General features: G+C 44.8%; 1 protein-coding gene across 6 annotated transcripts in view; it reads left to right on the top strand.

The window, feature by feature from the left end:
- Positions 1-11098: 11098 nt before the first annotated feature.
- ANK2 (ankyrin 2) overlaps positions 11099-27490 on the top strand; it is a gene marked incomplete at its 5' end in the record, with an annotated part of 325477 nt that continues 309085 nt past the window's right edge. For 5 of the 6 annotated variants that reach the window (XM_084285777.1, XM_084285774.1, XM_084285779.1 and 2 more), the window contains one exon: positions 11099-11224. In XM_084285777.1, coding sequence (XP_084141903.1) covers positions 11120-11224 — 105 coding nt within the window. Of the gene's footprint in view, positions 11225-23939; positions 24051-27490 lie in introns of those variants that run through there. The other variant, XM_084285776.1, reaches the window with a different exon arrangement.

The raw sequence follows: 27490 nt of genomic DNA, 5'->3' as shown, positions 1-27490 counted from the left end.
GGTTATCACTGTCAATAGCCATAATTAACAAGCACTCGCCACTCGCTGCTGATGAAGATGAAGGAAGTGAAGCCCTGCTAGACCAAGCAGCTGCTTTCAGCTGGGTGGTTCCAAATGTGAGGACAGCTGGCTTTATGGGGAAGGCAGTATGGAAGTAAGATGTGCAGGGGGACAGCAGCACGCCTTACATGCGTCTTGCTGGGCCCTCGGAGAGGTGATCCGGCAGTCGTGGTGTGAGCAGTCAGAAACGAGCGAAGTGGGCTGGTTTCTGCAATTTCTAGCATTACGGATTGTCTTTTCATGACATTACTCGTTTTACGCAGAACGAAATGACAATGTGATATCCCAAATTAGTAAGTGGAAATCACTCATGAAAAGATTTGACTTATTCAGCTGCTTTACTGTCATCCTATGCATTTTGTCCACTGTATATTTAGAATTATTGTTAATTATGTTTAGAAAGAAGTCACTCAGCAGTCATGTTTCAGAACTATGGCTGTAATAGGGTCTGGTCTTTAGTTGAATTTCTACTCTTCAATAAGGCAGCATACATAGGACTTATTGGATGACCTTCACAGGAATTTTAAAAGTACATGAATAAATAAACAAAGCCACTCAAGACCAAGGTAAGGAATGCAACACTGGCTAAACCCAATCAATTTTTCTATAAATCATTACCAACTTCCAACTACACCAAACATCTCTTACACCCTCAGGGGGGAAGGGGAGTAGGACTGGGAGACTACAAAACAGAAGTGGGGTGAATACAGGTGCTTGAAACCATTGTCCTGACATTATTCTGTCCAGGTGCAGTTGCCAAAACAGTCCCTCAGGAGAACCGAAATCAACAGCATGCTGAATTCCCACTGTCTACCAACAGTTCTTGAAGCCAGTCCTGTTTTTCAGCTTGATATCAAAAGCCACTGAAGATGTTGTTTGTGCTCAAGTTATATTTGGGGAGTTTCTGCTATCAATCAATTTGAGAGACCTTTGAATCTCACCTTTATGTTAAAGATACATCTGGGGATGCTTCCAGAACTGAGGCCATTATTTGCATCTGTGAGCCTGTTTCAGCAGGAGCTTAAACACATGAGTTGTAGCACTTAGATTGTGCTTAAAGTACGCCTTGCTGAGTCAAACATTGCAGTCAGATACTACTGAAATTTATCATGTCAAGCTTAGGAACGTACTGAACAAAAGGAGCAAAGACAGTGTAAATTACATCATTGGAGAGCGCAGTGTTTTGAATAGAATGTATGTTGTTTCTCTCATTAGTCATCACATGAGTTAATTCCATTTTTTTTCTTTCTGGTTGCCAAGGCTTTAATTCTGTTGTCAGAAGAAAATTTAAACACTTATCCTCACGCTAAAAAATACAACCATATTAATAAATACATCATTTTAAAACCAAGTATAAAGTGTCTCGCATCAGAACACACGGTCTGTAGAAGAAACAAACCAACCAAATTAATTCTGAAGGGGAAGACTGGGATTTGGGGCTGATGTTGTCACTTGGATGTGATTAAATTAACCCTTTTGTGTGTCTCCCCTTGCCCATTTGGCAGACAGGTCCCTTCTTGCAGACTCTGTGGAAGCTCTTCCAGTGCCTGGACCCCAGAACTGCCACAGACTGCCCTCCTCAGCCACCACAAATGTATCACCAGGGAATCCTATTTGGAGCTAAGATTTTATCTAAGTGTTTCTGTGACTAAAATAAAGCAAACTGGTGTTAAAAAAAACACACGCACAAAAAAAAACCACTTTTACTGTTTTCTGTTTCCTAGGAAATATTTTTAATCAGTTCAAGCTGCAAGCTACCTAGCTTGTTGTCAGAAAATATGTATAGTAATAATTCTTCTGTTTACAGGGTAACGTAAAACTAAGGTTGTTTAGTGCTTTGGATTTGAGCTGAGTATATATACTGCTAAAGGAAAATAGGCCAACAATACTAGAGCTTGTGAGTACTGAATTAAACAACACTGTTTGTATGATTTAGTGAAGAATCCAACACCTTTGCTACAAGAAACAGAAGATCCTCTTGCTAATGCTGTAGATGCCTTGAAGGACTGCATCATGTCCAGTGACTTGGCTGCATTCTAAAGCAGAAAGTGAAAAAATGTGAGGCAGAGATACCCAAATATATTGTATTGTGCAAACTGTTCACCATACAGATATCTTAGAAACAAGAACATGTCAGCAAGAGAAATAAAATCAATGGTAGAGCTAGGCAAGAAGCAGTTTTGCAGTTTTGTGAAGGTTTGGGTTATTCTGCTGCCCCACATCAGGGCAAACTTCAACATTTATTTTTTTTTGGTGAAATGGAAAGAAGTGCTTTAGAAGTCCATCTGCCTGGACTGTGAGACACTCAGCTGTAAACTCATTTTCTGCCTTGTTTGGCATAAGAGACTGAAACTGGGTTTCCCACTGCAGTAAGTAACCCTCAGACTGTTTTGGGGTCCTATTTCGAAGACCAGATCTCCTGCTGTAGGTGTCCCACCCATGTTACCTGCCATGGCACCTAGGTACTGCTATCCTGTTGTGCCTCTGAATATGAATGCTCATCACCGAGCATTAAGATCACTGATCCTAATGCAGTGTTTGGTATTAAAAGAAAAGGTGAAGGAGTGTCTTTTATTGTGATTTATCTCATCTCAGTCAAAATTACTTATTGTCAAGCAATACATAGCAGTAACGTGGTAATTTTCCCAATGCCTTTATTGATCCCCTGAAATCCCTTTATTCCTTATAATTCTCTCTTGGGAAAAGAACTGTCTGTAAAGTAATGCCTGGAAATGGAAGTCCTCTTTCTTCCCATACAAACCCTCTTTTTCCCAAATATGGCTGGAGGTATTTGGCAATCCAAAAATGTTCAAAGGATGTAAGCGTTCACAGGTGCCAAACTCATCTTGGAGCGAGAACCAAAGAGAGAGGATCCACCATGGTGTTCAGGCAAAGAGTGCTGCTGTGGACGTGGGAGGATGCAGAGCAGAGCTGTCGTTCTGTTTCTCCATGGCAAAATCGTCCTGTACTGCAAATCAGTGAGAGCAAGAAATTTGCTTGAATACTCAAGAGAGGGGAATACGAGATCTTCTGATTTTACCCAGTACCTCGGTACTAGAACTGGGAGAGCCAGATGTGGGTGAGGCTGGTGAAAATAAGAAGCGTGTCTGGCCTCGTGTGCTGTGCCAAATGTGACTCTTGGATGCAGCAGCAGCAGCAGAGCATCTCTCTGCTGAAATGACACCGCTTTGCAGCCTGGCAGGTTACCTAAAACCTAACAGATGTGGTCTGATCGGTATGAGGTCTCCACCTAGGGGCTGACAAAAATCTGTTACCGGGAGCGTTCCAGTTGGTGTGGGGGACTGCAGGAACTGGTTTTCTTTTTGCTTGCTTTTCTCAAGGAGTTTCTCCCTGCAACTCTCCTGTCCCTTTTTATATTTTGCTCTTGTGAAGGAGAAGAAAACTGACCTTCCTGAAAGCTTGTATGCCACTGCAATGGCAGAGGTGATCTTCTGGACCATTTATACTACTTGTACTTACATATTACTTGGGGTGTTTGGGTGCTGCCTTTTCTAGCCCAGTGCTCTTTACCCCATTCCCCAGGGCTCTCCTGCTGCAGGACATCCTAACAGTGGTATTTGAGGATACCTGAAGCTTCTCTTCCATGGCTGGTTTAGGTTGATGCTCCTACCAGCCCACTCTTGTTGTAGCTTTGCCTTGAATATTGTGTCATTTCCCTTCACCTCTTTGCTGGCGTGGAGCCTAGTTCCATAATGTCAAAAATTAGATTGGTTTGAATTCCCCATTATCAAGGATTCTTTGGACTTTAATTTGATTCCAACTTATTTTTAATCTTACCTTCTGCTACTATTAAGGATTAGAAGTCATTTGTTCAAAACTTGAATGACTTGAAAACCAGCATAGTGAAATGCTTGCTTAGGCATCATGGCACTGAGTAAAGAGAACAGCTACCAAAATGAACATTTTTATTTCTGTGAACTGTAGATGCCATGTCAAAGGAAAAAATGCGCTAGAAAATGGCTTCTCACCAATTTTAAATGATGAAACATAACGCATAATGAACCTGTTACATAATAGATATAGGCTAATGTAAGAAAAAGTAATTATGGTTAGTGCATAAATGACTACATGTGTCTAGATTATATACAAAAATTACTATGCTGCAATGTTATTTAGGTTGCAAAGTCAAACACTCAGTAATTACAAGCTAATAGAATTAAGGACTGTGCAATGTTAATTCTTTCCCCTTCCCTGTCTGTCCTTTACACTGATTCAGTCTCTGGAGAAAATGGCTTAAGTGGTCCTAGAAATGGAATTGCAATATATGATAACGCACTGTAGGATAACAAACATATTTCTGCCACACTGTCAATTTTTTTTTATTCTTTTTAACGCCCACAATCAAAAAACGGGAAGCAGTAATTTTTGAAAGCTTGCTTCCCAGCCAAACATGAAGGGAATTTGCAAGCAGAAATTAAAGGTACAGCTCCGGCTCCAGGTTTTCACCCCTGCAAATTTTTCCTGTTACCTAGGGGCTGGGCCTTGGCATATGGTTGGGCGGCATGAAGATTATCTAATCCCTGAAGGAGAAGAGCGTGTACATAAGGGAGAGGAGTTATTTTTAAATGCTTGCTTTCTGTAGCAGTCAGTTAAGGAATCACAAATGATGATGATTCGAAGGGGTATGTTGCAATGGATTGCACACAAAGCACATACCAGGGAGGATGGATGGGAAGTACAACCACACTAATTCCTGGCACTGCCTAAAGCTGATGGTGTAGATAAAGGCTAAGAGGGATACTTTCCAAAAGTAAATGTGGCTCGAAGGTTAGCCTGCTGCTTACAGTTCAGCTCAGCATTTGTGCTTCAGTCACCCAAACACAATGAGTCTTGAGGCAGGCAACAGAGATACTGGAGTTTTTAAAAAAATGCGGCAAACATTCTCCATGATAAAAATCTTGTATGTGCAAAATTACAGCAAATGTTTTATATTTAGTTCTGTGTTCATGACATATGATAGCTGCAAAGTAGAGTCTATGAGATACCATGACTGCAGATTGATTAATTTTAGTCAAAGGAGCGGTCTGCGATCCCAAAAATTAGTAGTATTAATAAATCCTTTTGATCATACAGGAGACTCTGGAGTGAGGGAACTACAATGAATGGTCCCAATTTATGCAGAAACCAAGTGCAAAGATTTATCACTGTCATGAAAACCAGTTTAGCCTGAGCTAGCGTTTTTAAGCTTGCTATAAAGGGAAGAATTAAAGGGTTCAAATCCATTCCTGTTCCAGTCTGGCCTTTTCTTGGTTTATGGAAGAGTGTGGAAGAGCTGAAAAAAAAGGTAAATTAAGTCCAAGCATAGATTCTGTCAATGAGTATTAAATATATTCCCAGCCTAATTTAGTAAATACTGTCAGGTGCTATGATGTATGTGTAGTATCAGGGGATATCTAAGTCAGGTGGGAAGGAAAATAGGTAAGTTGTTGTTCAAGTATTATGGCTTGCTCCTGGGCATATAAAGATAAAATTGGATGAGTTTGTATTTATTAAATGGACAAAACATCCTGGTGGAGACCCCCCTGAGGTGCCTGGCTGCAGGCCTGCAGGGGCTGGGACACAAAGCTGGAGCACCAGAGCCAAAGGCCGCTTGCTGCTTAGCCCCACTGCAGTTTTTCACTTGATAAGCAAAGCAAGTGAAGCACAACCAGACAGAGACACTGAGAGGGCTTCTAGGGCTAAGGCAGCCCTGGGGGGAGACACCCAGGGGCTGGGAGACCCTGGCTGGATCTGAAGGCTTGCTGGGCAGCCCTTGGTGGCATTTAGGGACGTGAGGAGAGACTGGTGATTGTGCAGGAGAACAGCTAATGGTGAGGAGAATTATCCCTCCTGAAGTCTCAGGGAAAGGATTTCCTTAAACTTATCAGTCTTTTACTGCTTTTTTTGTTGGCTTAGCCCGGTGCCTCAGCCCTCACACCTGCTAGCAGCCTTGTGGGCACATCTGTGATATGGCTGCAGCCAAGGAGCCTGCTTGAGGGCCATGATAACACAGGCAGCTGGTACTAATTTTGAAGCAGGACCATTACACTCAGATCCTGTAACTCACCCAGCTGGTCGCTTACTGGGCAGCCACCGAGAAGGTGCTAGAAGCAGCATGTAGGAAGAGACTTTGAAGAAGTTTGCGTTACCTCAGCAGAGCTCTATCATTGGTAAGGGTGAGGCTGTTTTAGGCTTGTTGCTGGTGGACAATCACTGAGGTAGTGGTTTATATTCCTTTCAATGCGACTGCTTAAGGGATGTGTTGGTATTAGAGTTATTTTGCTTTGATTTCTGAAGTTTCTCTGTGTGCTCGCTTATTTATGCATATATATCTAATGAGAAGTGGAGAGCATTTGAGAGAAACTTGGTTTTCTTCTGGAGATTTCCCTCCCTTGTAAGATTTGTGTGTGGTGGTTTTACTGGAGGCTGAGGTTTAGCTGTCTGTGTTAGGTTTTGAACGTGAGGGGAGCCCATGGGGGCTCTCCTTGCTGAGGGCGCCGGGAGCCTTCTCACAGTGCTCCCGCCATTTTGTGGTGAGGGCCTGGCCTGCTCCCTCAGGTTGGGCTGTGCTGGGGCAGGAGTTCAAACAAATATTTTCTACAGCGTGCTTGAGAAAAAGCTGCTTCTGCATGCCTTGTGTTTCCAGGAGGATTTGCTCAATAAGCTGACAATTAAATATTGAAGGAATAGTGCTGTGTAACAATTACAATGTGGAAGCCAAACAAATGGCCTCCTTGTAAGCCCTTCTGTGCTATGTATGATGTGTCTCATGGAAGCATGACTTGGGGCTCTTAATCCTTGCCTCTCTGTCCCCTACCAAGAGTATTTTTTGTAAAGTAATAGTAGCATTTAGTGTAGAATATGAAAGTCATGGTGAACACATTGTATTTTGGCTTTGTTATGAAGTTATTATTGAGAGGCTGCCTTCATGGGGGATTCTGGATTTTATGTTGAAAGGATCTGTGTGGCACTGCCACAGGAACCTCTTCTAGGGTAGTCTCTGAGGCTCTGCCAGTTTCTGGTTGTCTCTGTGTGGGTGTGCTCTGGAGAGCTTATACATCTTCCTTGGAGCTGCTGCTATCCACCCTGCAAGCAGCCGTACAGCCTTCCCTGGGCACGGTCAGGCTGCCTTCAGACGGTGTTCCTGCCAGAAACCACAACAGCTCCACTTGACTTGAGTCACCGTTCTGCTATCTTGTGATATAGCCCTGTATGTGATATCGCTCTATGGCGTGATGAATGAAAAGGCTGATAATATAGCAACGGGGAAATAATCTTGGTATCTGAGTTTGCTCTAATGTGTCTATTTCAACCTATAGTCACTGAGATCGTGCTCCTTGAATGGAGAATATGCTTTGCTGGTGATTAGAGTACTCTAGTGTTGGGCCTCCTGTCCATCTGTTGGTACATGCTTCTATTGAGAGAGATCTTTTCCATGTTTAAAAACAGTAATTGGCAAATGGCTTTTAGTAGCTTCCTAGTTAACCATCAATAAAGGACTGACTGCCTGAGTGTGGAAGACACTTCACTAAACACAAAACACAATATGTTCTGCTCTCATATGTCCTTTTTTTGTGTGTGTGTTTGTTCCTCCCTCTTCCTTCTCCTTTCTCTTGTATAAATGTGTTATTGTCCTTGCTGGGGTGGTGAGTAAACTGGAAATTTAGAATCAACTCTCTTGCCTAGCAGGGTGTAGGCTTCAAGATATAACCACAATATGCACTCTTCAGTTGCATTAAAAAAAAAAAAAAAAAAAGTGAAGGCTGAGGTATTGGGGAGGAGTTAGAAACTGCTATTCATTACTCTGTAGTATTATGATCTTGTTGAGGGGAAACAAGCTGTGTTTATTGGGAATCCATTGTTGACATGAAGGCTTTTTTCTTTTTTTTAACGATGTAAGTGGGCATCTGGCTGAAGTGGTCTGCTAAGGTTTCTGTCAGAGCTTTTGTACTGAAAGCTGGACATCATTCACTGAACGTGTTAGGAGTAATACCTTATAGAAAATGGGTTAAATGTGCAATGCTGCAGATTTTTCAGAACCAAAAATGAGTTATGATGTGAAATTTCTCTTTCACTTTAACAAAAAAATACTCCGTTTTCTGATCATAATTTTAAAATAGTATGATTAATGTGCAGTGCATAATGTCCTGACATTCTTCTGATAATTCACTGCACATGCAATCTCAGCTAGTGGTTACTAAATCTGCAGTAGACAGGCAACAGCAGCAGTATGTTGGCTTTGCTAATGAGATTATGGCAACCATGTCAGAGTCACACTCTACTCTTCCCCTGCCTCAGAACTCAAAATTAAAACCCTCGGAGCTTTGGGGAATACTGTTTATAAAGGTGCTTCTGGTAAGTTGACTAATAGTATCCTAGAACAATGTTTGCATCTATTTTCTCTTGGTCTGTGAAATAGCTGCTGGTACTACTTATGTGCAAATGCTCTGCGTTTCTAGATTGAATTGAGTTAAAGCTCTAGTCGTGGGGAATCTCAGCTGTGATATACGTGGAAAAAAAAAAAGACTGCATTGAGCTGTGGGATTGCATAGTACTTACAAGCAGAGACAGCAGATGATTGTGCTGTACATCATAGTTTTTCTTTTTTTGGTTGTCTAGTTTTTAAGTTTTTTTTTTTTTTTTTTTTTTTTTTTTTTTCCTGCAGAACTGTGTTGCTTCTATAGAGTACTAAGAGTACAATATGTAATGGGGCAGTTACTTGAGACTTCCTATATTAAAGGAATCTTTGTTTATACAACAAGGATTCATTCATTCATCTAAAACCCCTGCAAAGCATTTTGGAAAAGTGTTTGCCTTATTAACTCTTTGTATTCAACTCCAGTGATGTGTATAAAATGGCAGCTACAGCAGATCAGGCTACTGACCTCCCACTTCCAGGAGTTCTCTTTCAATGGTGTCAATAACCATTGATAACCAAGGCAAACCTCCAGAAGTTATGAGTTCTTGGTTTTAAGGCTTGTGTTTTCTGAAAAGTGGTAAGAAATCTTAACGAGATGCATCCCTTTCTTAATCTAAGCTTTATTTATAAATTGCTTTATTTATTGAGGTACTCTGGCTGTGTTAAGATGATGCCTCCAGGGAGGAGGGATACACAGGGCAACTGTCCTCTTGCAGAGCTCACACATCTCCTGCCCTGGGAGCAGTGGGTTTCTGTGCTGACCTGCTGACGACATAACTACGATGCTGTTCTCCATTGCCTTTAATATCCTGTTGTCTCCAGATGCCCAGTTAGTTCTGCTGAAATCCTTGCATCAGGCATCGTGTTCAGTATTGCTTATTCTAAAGGCCTTAAAGGTCACGACTTGCATATAAGTGGTAGATTTATTTCATAATAGACTAAACGACAAAGCTTTTGATCTCTGTGGTGATTGTTCTTTGCAAAGCAAATTAAATGTTAACGTGGTGCACGAATGTGTTTGTGTGACTGTCTTGAGAACAATGGCTCTGTGTGGGATGCGTGGCACAAATTGATGTGACAAAATATCAAGGTGTATATGAAAGGCAGTAAAAGGTGTGAGAGGTCTTGACTTAAGCTGTGTGTCTGGTTGGAAAATGTTTATCTTGTGGGTTGTTACCAAGCATCCGATGGGTGGGAATGTGTTTAGAGCATTCAAAGAGGGTGGATTCAACCAATAAAGCTATGCTGTGAATGATGATGTCGCTTATGTTAGCTCTAATGGTGAAATATTGTTTTGAGCCTACTTGTGAAAAGATGGAGGGTGTCCAGACTTATTTAGGAAACTTACACGAGAAGAGTAATTGTTGCGGTTTCTTTTTCATTCATTGTTTTCTAAAAGTCCAGCATACGTACCTAACTATATCCTTGCCCTCAGCTGAGGGCGGTTTCCATTTCATAACTCCTGTGCACCCAGACTTCTTGCATTAAAAATGCCTCCCACTCAGCGCTCTGCCTTCCCCCCACACACACCTCCAAGGGAAGAAAATGAACTATGAAGAAATTTTATTTTTTTTTTGTTTCTTAGTAGTAGCTGGCCTTGAGCTCTCACAACCAAACCTCCTCTGACAAATCTTCTGCGTGCTATTTCATGCGCTGCAGCTCCACGGGTCCTCTGAGACGTTTCTGTTTATTATTTTATCTCTCTAAAAATCTAGCTTTCCCTCCTCCTGCTGCCGTGGAGTGGCTGCCAGCACTCGGTCATCTGTGACCCTCAGCTGCTGCTGCTGCTCTCAGGAATGCCGGTTTGCTTCCAGCAGCTGTGGGTGGCTGTGGCCGCGGCTCCCTCTCATGTGTGCCCTGTGTGGACGCATGGCGGGCGCTGGAGCTGGCAGAGAGAGGGGCAGGGCTCTGACATGAGGAGGATCCTCTCGTGACTGTGCAAGAGCTTTCTGGGAACTTGAAGTTGCCCTGGCTAGCCGCTGATCTCCTGGCCTCGGTTCAAGATGATATTTTAGCTCCTGCCGCGAGCAGCAGCTGGTCGGTGCACAGAAGCCAAAGCCCGTGGGTTTGCCCGGGGCAGCAGACGGGGGCGTCACGTGCCACATCTCCGACTCCTGTAGCGCTGCAAACTTCGGGGATTTTTAGTTCTAGATCATGTCACTAATAATTTAGTCTTGGATTTCATATAAATAGCTTGTTGAACCTGAGCCTGGCCTTTAACGAGGCTGTTTATGAGCATTATTTCTGTAGCAGGCAGACTTATACTGGAAGTGCTCTACCTTGAGTTATTGCTGGCCTCGCTGCTGCCTTGGGATGTGCTCCGTGCTGTCTGCTGGCTGGCTGGCACTTCGAGGTGGATGTCCCAGCAATTTTAGGACTCTGTGGTATGAATGACATCGGTGCACACTTGAAACCCTGAAACTAGGGCTGGCTCTCCTCTTCCTGGCCTGAGCTTTTCTGACTTGGTCGCTCACCAGCACCTGGGAGCACACATGATTTTCCAGGTGACAATAATTGATGGAAAGATGTCACTGCAGTCCTATTTTTACCCCCTAAGTGAGTGTGTGTTAGCAAAACCCTCTGCAGGCTCCACAGAGAGCAAAATGGGCTGCTCCCGAGGGCTGTAACGTGCTGGAAGTAATGGGAAATAAACTCTTCCACCTGCCCCTGCTGGGTCAGAACCTTACCTCAGCAAAGTGTAACTCCAATGTGGGAAGTTTTGGAGCAGTCTGTTCGAGCTGCCAGGTGAGGCTTTCTTGTGCGTTTGTCTGTATGTGAACCTAGGGAGACCTTCAGAGCAGGAGTCCAGATCCCTGCTGTGAGTGCTCGTTGCTTGATTCACTTTGCAGGAACACGCTCAGCTGCTAGGTGCCTGATCTCACCACTACAGGGAAAACTTGTGTTCAGCAAACTCTTGCTTTGTGTTATCTGTCACAGTGGGTTGCTTGCTGGAGCAGTAGGCTTGTTTTATACTTTGAACTTCTTGCTTTGTGCTTTTGATTGCAATAAGTAGTAATAAATCGACTACAAGTTAATTACCCATCTTGGAAATTAAGACTCTTGACATTTCGAGAAGGTCCACAAATTCCTGGAGTAGCCAGCGACTTATTCATGAGCATGAAAGGCTTTTCCATTGCTGTCCAAATGAGGGTTGGTTTAAAGCAAACAAAAACTAACAGCCTTGATTTCTGGGAGTTCTTCTATAGTAATTATGAGGTTCTAAGGATGCAGATGGAGAAAAAGAGGCAAGAAAAACAGAGGATCTTAAGTTTCTGTGACCCCAAAAGTGTAAAAGGGGGAAGTGTTACAGTTCTTACATTGGCAGTTGGGTAAGTAGGTAAGTGGTGAACAAGAGGAGCCGAGTACAGACACTGAGCAGTACCTCTGCAGAGCTGCTGTCTTCTCCAGTGGCTGCTAGTTCCCTCTCAGTTTGTTCAGCTCTAAGAAGAAAATCTATATTTAGTAAAGCAAATGTGGATGAAATCTATAGAGAAGTATTTTGTCTGACAAGTTTTGGATGCATTCTTAAGACTTGGTAAGTCGATGTTCGGGCACCATAGGAAATCAATCGATGCTCTATTTCTGTGACATGAAATAGCTTGCTCAGCATGTGCTAATGGGTGATAACCTCTTATCACCCAGACCAGCGCTGCTCCTGGCAGCTAATTTATTTGTTCCTGGTCTTGGCACCTGTGCCTGAACTCTTCTATCACATAGCATAGGCTAATGGCCTTCACCTCGCCAGATCTCTGACCTTGCTCGTAGCATCTTCTGGAGGGCTCTGCAGGAGTACTGCACCTGGCAGGCTGGGGAGTCCTTGGGGTGGGGAAGGAGGTGTCTGTCTCTTAGCATGTGCTTTTGATGGGGTCCTTGGGTTCTTTGGGTTGCCTGGCACATCGCACCAGGCAGCCCAGAGTGCTGTGTGGTGCTTTTTTCCCCACATTTCCCCCATTCAGCACTCTGTGGTTCAACCAGCTAAGGCTCCCTTGCTGCCTGGGCTTGGCTTTGTGGCTTTCTAGTCTTTTTTCAGGTGTCAGCCAGATGCACCAATGGATTCAAAAGCATGAGAAGTCCCTGTCAAGGCTTTGCATTGTTAGCTGCGCTTGATGAAACCGGGGTCCCTGCTAACACAGGCTCATGGTAGCTTTGTGGAGGATCAGTCCTTTGCTGCAGTCAGAAGCAGCAGAGGTTTCCAGCTCCTACTCTGCCCACTGTCCCACTGAGCTTCCACTGGATTAGTGCCTGCTGGGGCTTTAGACGTGGAGCTTTACTGTGGCATCAGCCGTAGGCAGCAGTAATGCAGCATAGACGCCTCTTCCCCGTAAGTTCTCCATGGAAGTTTGGGTGTATTGCATCCTTGATTTTTTTTTTCCAAAATTTGTTTAGTCTTAAAAATTCACTTCAGTCATAGGAAAAGAAATGCTGAGCAACAGCATAATAGGGTTTTTGGAGATTAATAATAGACTGGCCCGATGACTCTGACACTAATTATGATCCATCTATTTTGAGCACGAGAAATGCCACGTACTGTAAAAAGAAGCTCCAGGCTGACTCCTCAGGTTGCTACAATGCTATTGCCATGGCAAACAAACCCCAGACCACGCAGCATTTACCTACCCGGCACTGTGGCTATTTAACAAGGGATGGAGGACAGCTGGTCACCTCAGTTCCAGCTGCAGCTTAATATCTTATTAGCCTGTGTTTCTTATGAGGTCACAAAATGACTCACTTGAAGGCAGCAGATTTGGGGTCTGCGTGAGGAACGTGGTGTCAGTTCAGATCCACTCGTGGAATTAACTCTCCTTGGTTAATGCAGAGTAAGTGGCTTGATGTTGCAAAATGCATCTTGATGTAGGCTGAATCTGTTAGAGAGTATTCATTTTATCTTTGATACAGATGGATGTCGAGTGGAATTTCTCAGGTTTGTGTGTGTATACGAAGAACTAATTTATAAGTGGAAGTGTGTGTGTGTGTGTGGAGCAGCTCCCTGGTGCAGAATAGTGACTTTGCTAAACAAGTCCTGAGAATACTTATTCTATAATAATAGCTGCACTGAAACAGGCTTTTTAAAACAATGGCTCATCTCTAACATACATGCTATGCTAAAAAAAAGCTCAACCAATCTTATTCAAAAGAGTAATGATTATTTCTCTTTCAAAAAAAAATTTTTTTTTCTTTTGCTTTGGTAGTACATATTCTTTAAAGCTCTAATAGGAAGCATGTGTACCAAAGAGATTGTACTTCATGAAGAAACTGCAATGAACCCTCTAGGCTTCTCCCATGAGCTAGCTGTGACAGCGCATGATGATGTGCTTATCTGGAAGGAAAAAAAAAGTTGGAAAATAATGGCTTAAGGTTGGTTCCAAAGACAATTTTATTTTCCTATTGTAGAAAGTTAAAAGGATTAGAGCAAAAAAGTAAAGCAGTAAAGTGTTGTGAAATCAATGACAATAAAAATTTTACTGTGTGGTTTCTTGAATCTTTGTCTTAAACTCGTAACTCTTCTTTAATAGCAACTCTAGTTGTCATTAAATAATTCTGGCCTAACTGCAGTTACAAAGATAAATGTGTTTTCAGAAACTGTGATAGAGGAATGGAAAATTAAATCTTCTCCTCTGGAGATGACACAGATATATATTTTTGGTCTTTGTTTGTAGGCAGATAGGATTATGTATGGCAGCACCCTTACCATGGTAACATAGATTGCGATAGCAGAGCCATTGGCTTTTTTTGTACTTAGCCCCGGTGCCAGCCAGGAATAACTATAAAAGGCGATGTTTCTATCGCATTTCTAATCACGTTAATTACTATGTTTTTCACTCAAAGCCCATTTAACATATAATTAATATAATCATTTTTATGCAATTTAAGTGTCAAATTTAGAAGAACATAAATATGCATCTAGAAATCAGTGTGCGTTGGGAGAAATACTCCTGGCATCGTAACGTAGCTGCAAACCACGGGGCTCCTGGTGTCAGTCCCGTACACCACATGCACATGGAAAACCTGTACAAACTCACCTGGGGATGCAATTTAGCCCTTCAGTGCAATTAAATGTCTGCTCTGAGGCTTATATTCTGCCAGAAGTTAAAGAATTCTTGTATCTAGACACACACAGTTTATACTAAAGTGTGCATTAGACTAAGGCTTCTTTACCTCGCTGTGAGGCTGTAAAAATGGGGAAACTTTACATTGGTGACTAAAGCGGTTGAAAAGAAGGGGTGAGGAAAGATCTCTTCCTCCTCCTGAGCCTGAGCAGAATATTTTGGAGTACGTCTGGATGGATAGACAGGCACAGCTGGGATGGCTGGGGCGTTATTGCTGGTGTATGGGAGGTGCTGGGGCTGCAGGGAGGTGCAGCAGCAAGAGGCATCGTGTCAGCACTTTTGCACCAACCAAGCTGCTGCTTTCTGCTGAAGAAGCCTGTGGAAGAACTCTACAGATTTATTTGAGCGCAGAAGGGAAAGGCAAATGGGAGCTTTGCTTAAATCAAACCCTTTGGCCTCATGGGTTAATGTGAAGTGCTTCAGATATCTGCTCCCGTGCCAGCTGGAAACGTGCCCGAAGCACTTCTGGAGCTACCTGCAGCCTGTGTCACCCAGGCTTTTCTGAGCACTTGTCCAAGCATCCTGAAAGTCTGGAAACTGTGCCCTGCTTCAGGACTTCTTATTTCAGGATTACGCCCCAAAATATGCCCAATGTCCCTGCAGAAGGGGATCATCTAAGACGTGCTCAGAGATGGTCTCGTGCACAAAGGAAACATTGACTGGAGTGAGACTCATCTCTCTGAATTATGAGTGCACTGGAAGATATTTTATGCCTTTCTGTAGATTTCTGTACACTTGTGGCTCAGAGGAGCCCATCACTTCCATAAGGTCATCAGCGGTTCAGATTCAGAACAGAAAACCTCTCAGCGAAACAAATGATCCCGGGTAATGCTTTAATTACAGTCCAGGAAGAATTTTAGGTTGGGGGTGGATAAAATTAATGGCAGGCAGTGACCTATAAGCCTGGCTTTCTTGCTGTGTGTGGGCAGCACCTGAGCGACTGCCCCTCACGGTGCTGAAGTGGCTGCGGTCGCTGCTCGCGGCTCTGGGAAGCTCCCCTGGGCCCAAGCTGTTTGCAGCAGCCCGCGCTGAGCCACCTGCCGCCCCAGCTGTGATGCTGAATGCCTGCTGCAGAAAGGAAGCGACCCTCTGCCTGGAATCCACATTTATCTTTGCAGCGGGTTAATTTTGCATCTCGTGATGCACTCGGTGTTAGGCTTCGTTTGCGGGCTTCAAATTGCAGAGGCGCCAAATCGCTCAAGCAATTTTTGAGTCTGTTTCAGTGTGGGAGCAGGGGTGGTGTTCGGGAGGCCCTGAGACACCCACAGCAGCTTAAGGCACTTCAGGCTGCGTTCTAGTGCGTGTGGGAAGTACTGCTCGTGGAGCTGGCCCAGCGCTTTTGGGAAGTGCCTGTGCACAAAACCAGCCTTGGGCAGAATGGAGCTAGCAGCGAGGACTACATCAGCACTATTCTCATTTAATACTCCCAGTGTTTCACTGTAGTTAAGCTCTGTTCTTTGTTGTTTTCTGTGTTATTCTCTAGATTCTTTACTCAGGTAGTATACATGTATATCAAAAGAAAAAATCAATGCAATTTTCAACCCTCACTTTTAAACATTTTAAAACTTTGCATGTATTGAGGGGAAAAAAAATAAATCAGCAGCCATAAACACAATGTTTCTGCGTGAGCACCGTAGAATGGAAGAATGATACCTCATATTCATATCTTATCTTTACAACAATTAATGTTAGAAAATAACTTGATTAAACTGACTCAAATAAAAGTATGTGCTGGCAGTAGATGCGTTAAGAAGTGACAAGTGACATCAACATTTGATCTTAAATAATGGTTGCAATGCTCAAAAGGCTTGCAGGCTAACTTATTGCTTACTACTCCCCCAGCAACAACTGAAGGCGCAGTGCACAGTAGCCTCCACCATCAGCATGTGCACTTTTGTTTCCCTTTGGCCGGGGAGTAAGGCTATAAATCCATCACAGGTGCACACACAGAGTTGCTCTTCAGCTGAACTGAAGCAAGATGGGTGGGATGTGACCTGCTGCATGTCTTCGTGGGGGATGCGTGTGGAAAACCACCTCACCTGCAGGTTCTGGGTGAGAGGGGGTCTTGAGCTGCGTGCAGCTACGATTAGGGACATTGAGGAGAAAAAACTGGGGGTTGGTTTATAACCACTATAACTACAAAGCAAAGAGGATTTTTTTTAGGGGCATGGACTGTTACAGAAAAAAGGCTGACTCTTGCAGGTTACATTAGGGTAATTTTTTGCTTTGGTCGAGGCAAGTTGATTGTCTGAAACAGTGTCTGTGTGCTTCACCCACAACAGAGGATGCAACAAGTGTGGTTTTCTTAAAGAGCAGAGTGGCATCTCTGTCAATTTAAAAATAAGTTACCTTTTTTTTTTTCTTTTTTGAGGTGAAGTGATGGGCAGTAGCTGTGTGTTTACCCAGACGCACAAAGTTGAGAAGAAAAGTCATAACACAGCTAGCCAAATATTTGAAGGGTGCACCCAATTTAGATGTCCTGCGCATAAATGTGCTCGTGTTTCACGGACTGTTCTGTGCTCTCCTTGTGGTTTTTTTTTGTTTTGTTTTGTGATTTTTGAAATTAGTGGTGTGTTTTATATATACACACAATTTTATGAGTATTTGAATTCATTGCTATTGGAGCCCAGATCCTGACTTCTTGTCTCACTCTGCAGAAACCTGGCAGGTAGACGTCTGTTGCCTCACACCGAGGGAACAATGGCTGTATGTGATGGAGGGAATGCAGCTTTCTCTTCCAAACATCTGTGTCTTGGCCGTGCTGTTTCCCAAGCGTGCCAGTTTGCATCCTTCTCGCCTCTAGAAGTTGCCCTGGTGTATTACCGTTGGCATGCATGGCCTTACTGGAAGCGTGATTGGCTTCCACGTGCCACTGCTGAGATGGAAGTGTAAGGTTTAAAAAAACAAAAAAAACAAAAAAACAAACAAACCACGTTTTCTGTCTTGATGTTGTATGTATTAATGCCTAAATCACCCAGGGTTCAGCAGAGGTTTGAAACCAGTAATTCGCTTGTAGTAAAACTAAGGGAAAACTAAATAGGTGGTTTCCAAGCATTCAGTAACACCATTTTCATATGGTAACGCTGCTGGGGCATTCTTTATTTCAACGCCGTTGTGTATTTGCTACATATAGCTGTGCTATTTACGATTTTGCTTGAGAATTAGAGAAATTGAATGTTTAGCTAGCTACTCTTAAAAAACAAACAAACAATAATGGATAGTGATTGACAGCTTGGGTGCAAAGTCTGGGGCAGCAATTTGAAGGACTGTTCTCCATCACAGAGGCAGAAACAAACAAGATGCTTGGCTGAGGGAGCCTTAAAAACAAAAGCTGCAACGTCAGCTATTCAGCTCCGTGTTCTGAGTGGCTGTGGCTGCCGATTTGTTCCATTTACCCCACGCATTAGGGTAGTGTCAGTGGTTGCTTATGTGAACGTGTCCAGAGGACAAACTTTATTTAACTGCAGATGCTTCCAGTAATCGGCTGGTTTTCTTGGAAGTGCCTGTCTGGCTGCTTTGATAGGCTGGCTCTTAAACTGTTTATTGGGTAAATCAAACCAGTTTTAGGAAAATGCCTGTGTAGGCCATACCTCTCCCCTCTCGGTCAGAATAAGAGCAGAGAATCTTATCAAAGCACATTCATCCTGAAATATGCAATATTGGGAAAGAGTAAATAGCAAGTTTCTGAGAGGGAATTAGCAGCAACTAGAGAGGTTTTCAGCAAAAGAGGTGGGAGAGGCTGGAGCCTAATCTGTAACTCTTGAACATAATCTATTGGGAATCTACTTGGGAACAGGGGTCTCCAGATACACTTGCTGTGGGAAACTGTCTTCTTGGAATTGGCTCTGTGTTAGACACAACAATTCAATTCAGACTTTTTTTTTCTTGCGGTTGCTTGTGTTTTGTTTGTTTTGTTTTTCTGTGAATGTGTTGTCTTAAGACTTGAGATGAACTCATGTTGTAGCCTGAATATAATTCAGGCAGCTCTTAGAGCAATTCTGGTGGCTGCACAACCATGTATTTCCTCCTCTTGGTTCCTTTTAATGGCTTAGTGAAGTACTTGCTGTTGGGGTACAGCCTTGTGAGTCGTGCCAGGTCAAGATGCTGATGTGTTCAGACAGCCCTGATTGTCAAAATGATGTGTTCCTTCCAACTAATATTAAGACAAACTTGAATTTTGTGAGCACCGTCACAGGAAGCCCAAACTGTGAGGCTTGGGATTTAGAGGAAATCAGCGTGCCTACATGCTGCAGCAACTCCTGTTTGCGAAGTCAGACCTCTTGCCAAGCTGGTGTCAGGGCCAGGTGGGTGACTGTTTTGAACCCAGAAGAGTCATGCCTATGAAAACATTCAAAAATTGTCTTGTCTTTTCTTTTTGGTATTGCCATGGGGATCTGAGACTTCACAATGTAGGAAGCACCTGGTTTTCATTGACTTCCAAAATGATACTTCTGGTGGGACTGGCTGTTAGTCTGCTCACCGACATGAGATAGAAATCTAGGACTTGGAGTGCATTCTGAACCATTTTTGTGGTATTTAACTTACAAAATCCTTTTGTAAAATAAAAAGCCACTGGTAAACTTACTTTATAAAATAAATATTTTTTCCAGCTTTTCTGCACAGTCATGTGCATTAAGAGGTTACTTGAAAACATTAATGAAAGCTGTGCTACTTAGGAGACAACTTAAAAAAAAAAAAAAAAAGTGCATTTAACTTGGAGCACTATCGAGAACCATGAGAAGATAACTTTGGGACAGGGACGTTGGGAAGACCCCTTCTATTGGAATTAAAAGAAAACAGAGAGAGGGGGGAGAACAAAACCATTTGGGAGTGGGGACAAAGGAGAGGGAAGATGATAAAAAGACATCAAGGAAACTGGAGATGACAGCAAAACACTTTCAGGTGTGTCCAAAAGTCTTACAAATTGCCAACCCAAAACATTTCTTAGTGGATTTTAAACACTTATTTTATAAAACATACATGAAAACATAACTATGTGGAAGTAATGCTTTCTTAAAGAACAACATCTTACCGAGCAAGATCTTTGCAGCACATCTGATTTTCAGGGTGGGTTTGTTTTTTGGTATTAAATGGCACAGTAGCTAAACATACAAGTGTTATTTCCCTTCAGCTGTTATTCTGGAGTACATCTGGCTTTCTTGTTCATCCTTTGAAATCTGCACTCCCATATACTCAGGAACGTGAACCTTGTAGATTCTGGAAAAAAAGCATAAGTATAGATTTGTTGGGACCTTTGATTTTAAGCTTGTCTTACTGTACCTCCAAATTACAAATAGGATGGTTCAGGAGAAAGTCAGAATTAGAACTACGCGGAAGGTGTGAATTTGTAGCCCTTATTTATTTCCTTAGTACAAATAGCATGCGTGTTCGGTGTTTGCTGGTGCTTAATGCAGATCTCCTGGCTTGGAATGCAAAAGTAAACTCAGCTGTGTGAAAGGTTTGCCGATACGGAAAGCATTTCCCCAGAGGTACGCCAAGCTGGTTCCATTTGACTGCTTGTTCATCCTCCTGGGCTCCTGCACCGCCCCACAATTGTCCTTGAACCCATCTGTGGCTGCAGCCGCACCGCTTCACCTTGGAGCATTCGGGACTCAGCGGTGATGTTTGTTCTCATCGGCGTGCTTGGGTGCGCCTTGAAGAGCCACTTGAGGGAGTTTGTTCCTACGGAGCCCCGCACACATTCTCGTTCTTTGTTTCAGTTCCTCAAACAATTACAGCCCAACAGCGTGTAGGGGAAAATCCGAGATTTATTGTGGAGCCTGAGTTCCTATTTTCACAGAGCAGGAGCTTTCTTTTAATGGTATTCAGCAAGATCCCTTTCTCACCAGAACCGTGCCAGAAGATGGCATTGCTGCGCACAGAGCACTCATCTCCATTGCAACAAGTCATTAAGAGGAGTGGAAAAACTGCAGCTTGGAAGTCCATTAGGCTGGCAGGAAACAAATTTGCCTTCATATCACACATCAAGGACAGTTCCGTTAGGATATATAATGTGCCGAGGAGTTGTTTTTTGTTGTTTAACAAGAAGCTTGTGTTTAAAAGTACAGATTAGTCTGTGGGCTGAGTGGGTGTACCTCAATACTGAGAACTCTTTCAAATGGAAATAGAAGACACTCATTAAAACCTCCTCCTGCTCACAACACCTCCTGCCAGCATCTTACTCCTTGGCTTCAGAATCTGCTTGTTTTCCTCAAAACACTGTCTCCTAACCATCCATTAGGCGCAATGGAAAAAGTATTTAATGAATCCTTTTGCTAAGGTATAGCCACAATAGCAAGTAGCTCTGGGCACACTCAAGGGCTTCATCAGTGAGTTGAATCCCAAAAGACAGTAAGCGGTCCTCTGAGGTAGGTGAAAGTTTGGGGAAAAGCTGTACCAAACTCAAAGAAATGTTTTGTGTTCTTTTTTCCCATCTTTGTACTTGACAGAAAATTCTGTTATTCCAGAGGGAGCACTGTAGCTCTGACTTCCCGAATCCATAGGATGAATTGTTGTGATCACAGTTGGATTGTAGCTTTTCTTGGAAAAAGACAACATCTCAGCTCTGCTGGCTATCTTGAAGTGGGTGCAGTCCACGGGGAGCTCTGTTTGTTATGACTACGCTGTGGTCATGGCTGGGTGTGCTGGTGGAAGCTACCTGCTGTGTTTCCAGCTCCTTCAGGACCTCAAGGATTTGTCTGCAAGCTGCTTGTTGCTATCGTGAGCTCTGGAAAATCATAAGGTTGGCTCGTGCTGGTGGCTGAACTATATGAACCGCCTCCTTCAATTATATGCCAGACACTAAGCAGAGATGCACAGAAATTCAATTAGAAGGACATAATGCTGGAAATTAACAAATACCAGAGAACTTCCTCTTGCCTTCACTGTAAATGAAGTTAAATTCCTTTACCAGTAAGGCTTTGAGGGGGAGGAGAGGGAAGACAAATAACAGTGAACAAAAATAGAGTATAGAACAATTCTTACCAGTTACCCCCTCAGCCAGAAAAATGAGTGCCTCGCATCTTCCACTTGTTAACCTGGCCACATTTTGTTCCTTGATCTTCCTTGATGCAGGAGGCTGGAAGAGGAAGCCAAGGACTGAAGAGCCATTCTTTTCCTCTGCTTTTCCCATGATGTGATGGGAGTTGCTCTGTGGGATCTGGCTTGGAGTTAGTGATGGGCAGGTGTGGCAGTAGGAAATGTGATTTTTTTCAATGGGCTAGGATCCAAATGTGTGGGTAGATCTTACCTTGATCTTTCCACAGGTAGGGACTCCTCTGGGAACAAGAAGGATCTGCTTTTCATTTAAAACTTCCGATTGCTGTCTTTAACAGCACCTCTTGTTGCTGTTGCCTTGGTGAAGTAACTGTCATAAAAATGGAATTTAAAAAAAAAAAGAAAACAAAACCCAACAAAGCAATAAACTTGCCTTTCAAATACCCAAGGCTCTGATCTACAGTAATTCACAGCTGTTATGTAGGCACAGGCTAATGTGCATTTGGCAAGTGTTTTTTATGGTCTCTGTGGCTGGCTCTGCCTGGAAGGTGGAAATTGTCCTTCATCTGGTGGTTTGCAAGGTGGTGCGTGAGGGGCTCTTCTCAGCGCTGGCCTTCGGTAGCTTCTTTCTGAAGGGGCTAGTGGTGGAGAGGAATCCTTCACTTCACCAGTTTGTTACCAGGCAGGAGAAAACTCTCACTTCTGTGGGGAAATCCTTGAAGGAATTTCCTTGAATCCAGCAGGAGAAATCTGCTCCTCGCTGTTGGCAGGTTCCTTTGGCCACTTCTCATCCATGCTGTTGAGATGTAAGAGAGGTAGCAAGGCCATGATGGAAAAGCCATTCTAAAGTCTGTGGATACTCACATCTCTTGTAAAACTCTCTTTTGGGTAGTAACCTGCTATTTTATCTTTTATTAACTTGCAATGGGGCTGAGCTGCAGATTACCAGCTCAGAAGCACCGTGCCTGCTTGAGCCCGGCGGCCCGATGGGTTCTGCTGGTGGCATGGGAGCAGGCAGAGGGGATCCACGTTGCTCAAGTGTCACTGAGCAGAGCGTGGAGGAGCCACTGTGCCCAGTGGAGCGGCTCCCTTCCTTCCTGACAGACAGAGGGGCTCGGGCTGCTTTGGCCCCCAGTGCAGTCCACTAGAAACCATTAAAACATTGCTGCGCTCCCCATCCTTCCCGGAGCCCCCGTGAGAGTATCTGTATTTACTCATATGGCCGTGCTGGGCCTGCTCCAGCTTCTTTTACACTTGGGATTTGTTCCCGTTGAGCTCCGGAAGGAGTCGGATGTGAGAGGGGCGCAGCATTATGCTGGGCTCCTCATGCACTCAGCGCTAAAAGCATTATTGATTTCACTTGCTATGAATGAAACAATTTAGATTTATCTGGAAAAACGAAGGAAGGAGGAATGGGGGGGACGGACACAACAAATGAATGTTTCATGCCGTGCCTTTCAATGCAGCAATTTCCTCGTTTGCTTCGTTCCTGGCTTCCCCGATGGCACTCGGTGTGTGTGCTGTGCCGCAGGGCGCGGAGCCCCCGGCCTCACACAGGGCACTGCCGAGCCCTTTGGTCTCGGGTGGGGATGTGCAGCCTGGGGGCACATGCAGGAAGAGATCTATATTTATACAAAAAAAGCATGGTTTCGGCCAGGCTTTACCCTACTGACAGATTTAATGGGAGGAGCACTTAGCACTGTTAGAGCTTTCTCAGAATCGCTTCCAGATAGCACAGACTAGATATCGGAAACCAGAGCTGATGTACACAGCATCCCAGGGCAATTTCTTGCTATTTTGGCATTTCTTGCGACTTCCTGTTCTCTTTAACCCTTTCCCTAGTGCTGTTTCAGTGGCACATCAAAGCCTACTTTCGGATGCAGGGGCCGATATTTTCTTCCAAAAACTATCAAGCTGTACATACATGGTTCGGGCTTCCACCAGAGCCTTGTGCCTGGACAGCAGTGTCCCTTTGGGACTAGGACAGGGTGCCAGGTGCTCAGCACGGGCATTTTTACCTCAGCCATCTCGGGCAGCCCTCAGCGCTGTGAGCGCAGGGAGGGGCAGTCAGGCTGCGCTCACCTCTTCTGAAGGGCAGGTGCTAATTAACGCTGTGTCCAGCCGCTAATTAACGCTGTGTCCTGCCCCCCTTGGGGGAACAAGCCCCGGTGCCGCTGCCCTGGAGCACCCCTTTCCCCTCAGCAGCCACCATTCCCCTCACAGCCTCCCGCCGCCTCTGAGGAGAGGGCGCGGCCATTTGGGGCGCGGCCGTTGGGGGCGCGGCCATTTTGGGGCTGCTCCGCCCGGGGCGGCCCTAGCGGGTCCCCCCCTTCTCCTTGCGGCAGCCCCAGCCCCGAGCCGAGCCCAGCCGAGCCGCCGGAGCCCCGTGAGTCCCCGCTGCCGATTCCAGGCTGATCATTTCAGGCTGCCTGCGCTTTCCTTCCCCGCCTGGAGCCGGCCCCGCCGATGTGAGGGCTCCGTGAGGGGTGACGGGGGTCGGGGGGTGGCGGCTCGGCACGGCTCGGGGGGTGTGAGGGGGAAGCGTCCGCGGTGTAACATCCATCCTCCATGGATTCCCTTCGGTTATGCATAAATAGCTAGCTGATGCATTGCCCTTTTTCTTATTTTTTTATTTTTTTTCCCTTTGTGGCACCGGGTTGAAGGGGGAGAAGGCGCCCCGGGGGCGTGCTGGCACTGCACGGAGCCTGTGGCGGGGCCGTGCCGCCGCAGTGCCCGGGCTCCGCTCCTCGGTGTCTGCGGAAAATGGGCTGGGGCAGCGCGGGGCGAGGGGTACCGCAAGCAGGGCAGCCCGAGCTGGGTGCTGACAGTGCCTTCATAATGCCCTCCTGGCACAGAAACCCCTATCCCAGCTCCTGCGGGAGGGTTGGGTGATGTGGATAAGCAGATAAAACACGAAAGCCTTCAACGAGCCGTCTCGCTAATCTGTAACCCCTGCAACTTTGTTCTCGCCTGGTGCACCGTTACCCGCAGGTAGGTGCCTTGTCGCAAGGCTTGGCAGCTGGGCGCGGTGGCTGGAGCCCGCTCAGATCAGCGAGCGGCACTGCTCGGACCGGGACAGGCTCAGGATCGGGCCCCGCTGCCCACCAGGGGCTGGATGCCTGCAGGGCGTCTTGATGCCAGCTCCTGGGCTGGTTTCTAAGCACTGAAAAGAAACACTTGCATCTGCTCTTCTCTTACTGCCCTCGTAGTAAAAGCAGTGCGGTTTTATTATAAATCTTGCTTTTGGTTTTTGTCAGATTACCTCATTAGTGTGCAGCAGTCCGTGGACCCTAGCTAGCTGTGGGTAATTCTGCGGCTTGTATACAATCCTTGACTTGTCTCTTCTGTCTGCGCATTAGGCTACGGTGCTACGGCCAATAAATTATTGCCTCCAATGCTGCTTGGGTGTTCTGGCTGTAATTAGACCTCTCCAAGGCCTGCTACATTTGTAACCCTGAAGAAACAAGAAAAGCCTCTTATTGTTACTGTTGAATAGCTTTCTCTCTTGGAGTGATTTAGTCCTGTACCTATGTGGCTGTGTAGACTCTGTAATGAGCTTAAGCACTGGAAAGAGCAGGACAATCTGGGATCTTTGTCGCGCTCTCCAGCAGCTTGAGTCAGGGGAGGCTTCACCGTGACCCGTGGCCATGGCTGCGAGACTGGAGTCGCATTAATCCACCTCAGAAGTGGTGGGAGCAGACCCAGCTTCTGATGTGTGAGTGACTTCTTGTGAGGGTTTTGAATGTCCATCACGACAAGTCTATGACTGGAAGTGAGAAAGGCGACTCCTCGACCACGGTGCCCTAGAAGAATAAACACCAAGTAAAGCTTTCCGCAGTCTGTCCGTGGGTAGCTCTAGTCTCGTGCTGCAAACTGTTCTGTAAGCTCAGTATTTGGGTACCTTTACTTGGTATCACTTATCCAAAAAGCATAAGCAGATATCTCAGATAGTAAACAAAGCAGCAGATTTAAGTTAATGCTAATGCGTTTGCAGTCTGAGCCAAAAGCTTTTCAGGGTTATTATAACATGCTGGGCATACAGCCCATCCATCTAAGTGTCTGGAGGAGACAAAAGTTATGGATTGACTCATTGTGCCCATCGGCTCATCTGAAAGTCAGATTCTGCCGTTTGTTGCCATCGGTAATTTAGTTGTTTTAAGTATGGCTGAGGACAGATGGCAGCGTGGCCGGAATATTGAGATGGGGATTCTGCGATCCCAGCGCTGCCACGCACTTCCTGCATGACCTGGGGCAAACCAGGCTGTGTTTGGGTAAAAAAGTGGTCGGTGACACTTCTTGTTCTGCAGGGTGCTGTGGGATTGATGGTGGGACCATACACATACGATATAAATAAAACCTGACTTGTAGGGTGGATGCTGTAGATGTGCTTTACAAACCTATCCTACAAACGTGCTTTGTGCTGTGGTTGATCTACTTGCATGTCAGCATGCATGGCTATGGGTGCTAAGGTTTAACTTGCCCCAAATCAGTGCTCAAGTTTTATTGCCCAGCTGTGACAGAGCCTCTTTGTCCATCTTGAATTAGCAGCCAGTATTCAGAGCCTGTTCCCGTTGTTAAAGTGTGGCACTGCATTTTGTTGTGTCTTAGCAATGACAAGATAATGCAGACTTTGACAAGGACTTAAGTGTGTAATTCCTGTGCGTGAGGGATAACGACATGCACACTTCTGCTCCTGTGACTGCTGCTGTTGTCATTGAAAATTATTTGGGCGTCTGAGGTTTGGAAGATTTGACTCTCGAAAGTAGTTCATTGGGAGTGCTCAACCAAGTGGAAAGCGGTTATCCCAAACTAGAGAAACCCTGTTTTTCCAAATTTATACATGTATGTGAGGTTGTATTTTAAGCTTAATAACAGCAACCCTGATTTTGGAGAACAAATTGCCAGTGTAGTGCAGATGTGTGACATCTGTCTGTTGGGAAGTGAAACAGTTGTGCTCTCACTGAACAACTTTACCAGGGTTAGTTACACAGAATAAAGTTCTTCAGCTTCGTGCAGCAGCTTTAATTACAAGCTGGGCATCCTAAGTGGTTATGATGCACAGAACTTAGTCAGAGCCTTTTAAAGATATGTTTCTCTTTCAATATAAATGATGTTAGTCGCATTTACATCACTGCCATCTTTCTTTGTGAATTCATTGCTTCAGTGTGTAACCCCACTCTTGTCACAAGGCTCGGAGCAGTCCCCTCTGTGCCTGCTGCAGAGGGGAGCCCCTCTCTGAGCTGAAGTTGGTGTGTGCTGGGCACCTTGAGACGGGTCCCAGTCCTGCCAGCGCTGCCGTGCTGTGGGAGCCTGGTGCCAGCCTCGTGCCCGCTGCAGCCATCGACCCTTTGAGCCTCCCCCTGCGGTGCTGGCTCTGCGGGGTCTTCTGCTCCCAGCCGTGCCTGCTGCCTTCATGCAAGATTAACCTGGATTTCGGTGGTTTCTGCCTGAAAGAACATCGGTGATTCGTGTGAGATACTCGGAGCACGATGCCTTGACGAGGTTGGCTGTGCTGTGCCAGCTTTTCGGCAGAGCACCTCTTCTACTTCCAGAGAGTCTTCGGCCTTCTCACCCCCCCCAGGATCCCTTCTCCAGCCCATCTGCAACCTTTGCACTGAAACCAGAAACGATCCAATTTCATCGACCTCCATCAGCACCCACAGGTTAAATTTCAGGGACATTTATATCATTGATATCATTCTAGGGTTCTGAAGCCTCTTCTAGTTAAGCTAGTGGCCTGAAAATGCTTTTCGTTTTGTTTCTAAAACTGTATTTGAACTTCTTTTTTTTTGAATGTTTTTATCCTTTCCAACTTTTTTTTCTCTTTTTGCCCTGACAAAGGCTTTCACTCTACACTTCTTCCCAACCTCACAATGTGATTTGGAGAGAATCAGCAAATAAACTTTAA

The sequence above is a fragment of the Netta rufina genome (assembly GCF_964035555.1).
Source record: "Netta rufina genome assembly, chromosome: 4".
Classification (NCBI taxonomy): Eukaryota; Metazoa; Chordata; class Aves; order Anseriformes; family Anatidae; genus Netta; species Netta rufina.
Note: the sequence above shows the minus strand (reverse complement) of the source record. Positions and strands in the feature narration are given on the sequence as shown.